Source organism: Nestor notabilis, unplaced genomic scaffold, assembly GCF_000696875.1.
Source record: "Nestor notabilis isolate BGI_N333 unplaced genomic scaffold, ASM69687v1 scaffold8151, whole genome shotgun sequence".
In the NCBI taxonomy this organism is placed as follows: domain Eukaryota; kingdom Metazoa; phylum Chordata; class Aves; order Psittaciformes; family Psittacidae; genus Nestor; species Nestor notabilis.
The window spans coordinates 112,124-117,032 of NW_009915096.1; the positions used below are offsets into that span (position 1 = coordinate 112,124).

The 4,909-nt window shown below is 38.4% G+C and overlaps 1 protein-coding gene across 1 annotated transcript; it reads right to left on the reverse strand.

Annotated features, from left to right (window-relative positions):
* Window positions 1–227: 227 nt before the first annotated feature.
* Window positions 228–4,347, reverse strand: OXSM (3-oxoacyl-ACP synthase, mitochondrial). Its single transcript, XM_010023957.1, has 2 exons — window positions 3,365–4,347; window positions 228–692 (listed from the first exon to the last, which is right to left on the reverse strand). The coding sequence occupies exons 1-2, from the start codon at window positions 4,345–4,347 to the stop codon at window positions 290–292; spliced, it is 1,386 nt and encodes a 461-aa protein (XP_010022259.1). The 3' UTR covers window positions 228–289.
* Between the last annotated feature and the right edge of the window lie 562 nt (window positions 4,348–4,909).

A 4,909-nucleotide genomic window follows, 5' to 3' on the forward strand; every position in this document is an offset into this window, starting at 1 on the left:
GCATATGAAAAATTTATTCTAATGAAGTAAACCCACAAAATGGTCAATGTCTCCTCTTCTAGTCAAGAACAAAAACTTCTTTACAACACGAAGAATAGGTTTTTTATTTACTTTTATTAAAATGAGTAAAAGAAGTTCTGTCTTCTAAAATTACTCATTTTAGGGTGAAGAAAGTCCTTATGTTTCAAATGAGCAATTCTCAAAGCTGAGAAAAGATCACAGTACATACCAAGGGCGGTAGTAAGAAAATCATTGTCAGTGCCATTTTTCACAAGACGCACAGCCTAAGTTAAACACTTGAAAAGCACAAAGTTGCATTAGTACCGCCAAAACCAAATGAATTCGTGAGTGCTATACGCCGTTTTCCAGTCTTCCACTCCTGAGCTGTTAACGGAACATAATTGAGATCAAACTCTGCCTCTGTTTTCTCTAAGTTTAGAGTAGGTGGCAAAATTCCGTGGTAACAGGACAGTGCAGTAAAAGCTGCTTCAATAGCTCCTGCAGCCCCCAAGAGATGTCCTGTTGCTCCTTTTGTTGAGGAGACAGCAACATTATGTGAGTGATCTTTAAAAAGTCTCTTGATTGCTTGATTCTCAGCAGCATCTCCTAGAGGTGTAGAAGTTGCATGTGCATTGATGTATGTAATGTCTTCAGGCTTGATCCCAGAATCTTTTATTGCAGCAGACATACACCTGAGAAAAAAAAGAAAAAAAAGAGAATGAATTTCCCATTGTTTTTTTGACACAAACACACACGTACAAACCAAAAGCAAAAGTATTGGATGTTCTAAAATGTTTATCAAATACGAAAATCTGCATGACATACTTTACCAAGATGTAAATGACAAGAGATGGATTCACCTAACTAAACACACTAGCATTTACATTTAGCCACCCTAAAGGAAAGACAATAGATGGATTCACCTAACTAAACACACCAGCATTTACATTTAGCCACCCAAGAAAGACAGTAGTGGTGAGGCCCGGTAAAAAGTCAGGTACCTGCTGCTAAAAATTCCACAGTTGGGAAAAATACAGAAATAAAGAAGATATAACTCTACAGACTACATGAGTATGTCAAAGACCCTTTTCAATGCAAAACTAAAAACAAACAAACAAACATTTAAGAGTGAAATAACTACCTGAAATAATTACAAAAATTTATGTTCCATCCACTGAAGTTTCTCTAGTGTAGTGATGCATTAATGTAACTTTCAGTACACTGGACTAAGACATCCCCTTCCCATTCTAAGTGAAGATTCCCTAGTTTTTCATTGTATTTTCCCTCATATTTGCAATATTAGGGAATTGAGAGAAAAAATAATTCTATCAAACAAAAATATTGGGCAATGAAAGAAAAATTCTGCAGTCATCCTCCTCCTGAGCTTCTTTTGCATGCTTTCCAGAGGCTTGAAATGTCAATGAGATAGCACAAATTCCTATATATAAAATGAAATTTACTAGAAGTCACACTTTTCTACCCTGACACTGTATGTTTCATTCTAACTCCTGATAACCTGTGGACTGTGACTGCCTCTATAAAATACATTTTGCTAGGAAAACCACAGAAGGATCAATACAGCTCCGTACTGTGACTTTCTCACAGATCTCCAACATCTCTCCTTCCACACAGAGCTTAACAAAGTATCTCTGAGCAAAAGACCACTGACTTTTTTGAAAATTATGAAAAATGAGTAAATAAAAGGAAGCTCAAAAAAAAAGATAGCACAGGCTGCTGGGCAAATTTAAATGTCTCCAGCATGGCCTTCTAGCCTCAGAAGCACCCAGCTTAGCTTAGATAGGAGGTCGCTGATGCTCACTGTCACTAGACAGTGAGGCAACACTTAGGCAAAAAGGATTACTGAGGGAAACAGGTACATTAATTTAGTTAAATGTCAGCTGCAAGGCACATTTACATTAACAAAGTGTGTAGAACACACTTTATGTCCACACTTCTGAGTCTGTTTTTTTCCAACATATGTATTAGTCTCCAACTGAAGTTATTTACTAGATGACAAAAATATATTCCCCTGACTCTTTTTGATGCAGAAAATAAAATTCCCCCAGAAAAATAAAAGAAGCATATACATGGATTTAATCCATATACCACGGCAGTAATAAAATACTGGTTTGAAGACTGTATTAAAATGTATTATCTCAAGGGTGGAAAGGCTCAACATCTGTAGATACCGAGATTAATCTTCAACTATTTCCCACTGTGAATTCAATTTATATGCTACTGCAATCATAAAATACATAAAAAATCCAGTTACAATGTATTGCCATATCATCTCAAAGGTAAACAAGTCTGAAAATCTGGGAGACAACACTGCTGATTACTCAGTCTGCAGTACAATTAAGTATGAATCAAAGAGCATAAAGGGGAAACCTAGTATATTACACCTCTTGGAAAATCTGTTAACCCAACAAAGATGCAAACACAGCTTTACAATACCATGCAGGAATTTGATCTATTTGTGCAGCGGAGTATTGAATTGTGTTATTTACATACATTCAGAATAATGCAAACTAAATCTTTACTAAAGATTCCAGTGTCAGCAGTAGTATTCAGCCTACACAAAGCTCCCAAACTTACACATGTAATTTAACTGACAATTTAATCAGGTCAATGATAACGAGTAGATTAATATCATCTACTCGTGAGCTCGTTTTGATGAAAGTAACAATGATGGAGCTAAAGTCTATTTGTTACGTCTCTCCACCAACACTCTTAAGTTGCATCAAGAAGGAAGTATTTAAACATGCTTGTAGCACTAGCATATAATCTAAATACTTTCCCTATGAAGAGATCAAGTCTTTTCTAAATAAGAATAGCCACAATTAATGCTAATTACATGTACAGTAATTATTCTAACAAACTAGATCCTCCAAGTGCTCTACAGTTTTCATCACTTGGGATTTCTTCAGAAATGCTATCCTCCTTTCGGAACACAACAAATGACATAACCTGCTTTTGCAAAGAGGTCTTTTCAGGAGAATCTGAAAAGGTTCTATGGTACCACAAAGATCTTAAAAAAGAGGTTTCCTTTGACACATTGACTACAGCTGGGAAGAGCTGTAGGCACCAAACACTAAATATTTTCACATACATAAAGTTTTCATAACTCTATGCAAAAAGGCTGATTCTAGCAAGAACTGGCCTTCACCTTGTTACTAATAGAATAAAATTGGGGCAAAACCTTACAAGAAGTTCTTTCAGTTTTCAGGTTAAGTTTTCAGGCTTTTGGAACATTAATTCAAGATTGAACAGCATTTCTCTAGGAAAAGCATGCAATAACAGAAACAAATGTACCCACTATAATCAGCATATGAAGCAGCTGTCATAATCAACATATAGTACTTACCTGAATGCACCATCTCCCTCTGGATTAGGTGCTGTTATGTGGCAAGCATCACCAGACAGTCCATAACCTAAAACTTCTGCATAGATCCTGGCACCTCTTTGTACTGCGTGTCTGTACTCTTCCAAGACCAGCACAGCAGCACCCTCTCCCATTACAAATCCTTCTCTCCGCGAATCAAATGGTCGGCAGGCCATTTTAGGGCTTGAGTTGAAACTTGTGCTGAGGGCCCGAGCTCTTGCAAATCCAGCCAAGGACAAAGGACTAATGCAAGCCTCAGTCCCTCCAGCCAACATGATATCTGCATCACCAGCAGCAATAAATCTAAAGGAGTCTCCAACAGCATGTGCACCTGTGGTACAAGCAGTTGACACAGCATGATTTGGCCCTTTCAGTTGGTATTTAATGCTGATATGGCCTGCTGCCATATTGACTAAAATCTTTGGGACAAAGAATGGGCTAACCTTGCTATAACCCTTGAGTTTAAATAAAGCAGCTGTATCAGAAATCTCTTCCAGTGGAACCATTCCCATCCCAATTGCCACACCGGCACTTAAGCGATCCTCTTCAGACTGAGGAGACCAGCTGGAGTCCTTCATTGCCAGATCTGCTGCACCAATGGCCATCACAGTGGCAGAACTCATGGATTTGGTCTCTGCTTTTGACACAAACATTTCTTCACTGAACTGACCTTCCTCATTTCCTCTTGGCACACAGGCAGCCACTTTACATGGGATGCTTGCATATTCTTCCCCGTCTAGTGCTACAATTCCACTGTCTCCTTGGAGAAGGTGCTTCCACACAAATTGAGTCCCCACACCAAGAGGGGACACTAAGCCAATACCTGTAACAACTACTTTCCTTCGACATGCAGGCAGTGACTTGCTGAAAGTTCTCCTGTGGCTTTGTAAATGCAGATTTAAATTCAGACTTCGGAGTTGAAGCTTTGCAATCTTTAATAGATCCCATGAGCAGTGTGAGAACATGGCAGAAATCAATCACTTCAAGCACGTTTCTGTAACTGGGAGAAAAAAAAAAAAAAGACACAAACATATCTATAAAGCAGCTAATGCAAAAAACATTGCAATTATGCTAAATTAATAACCTGCTTTTTACATGAAAGCCTACTTTCAACCCTGCGGAAAGGGATGTATTTTCTGTCTGTAGTCATGAATAGTATGTGTTATGGCAGACAGGGCATAGAAACACATTCACTTTGTGACTGCCTCTAGTGGGCTATTCTAGTTTAAACTGCTAATGAGTATGATTTTGCACTGCTGTAGACTGCAAGGCACTCTGGTTTTGCTGCAAAACTCCCTCTCCCATACGGCTTTAACCACCAGCTGTCTGGAAGTTTAACAATGAGCATTAACAGCTTCAGTCTTCTAAGGGAGGAAGTGCATGTTCACCTGTATGTGTATGTTCTACCATTATCATGTTAAGGATGTTGTCATATCAACCTTTTTGTCAGGCAAAATGGTCTAGAAAACTCAGAACAGGAGTCATAGAATCATAGAACACCAGGATGGAAGGGTTCTCGAGTCATCT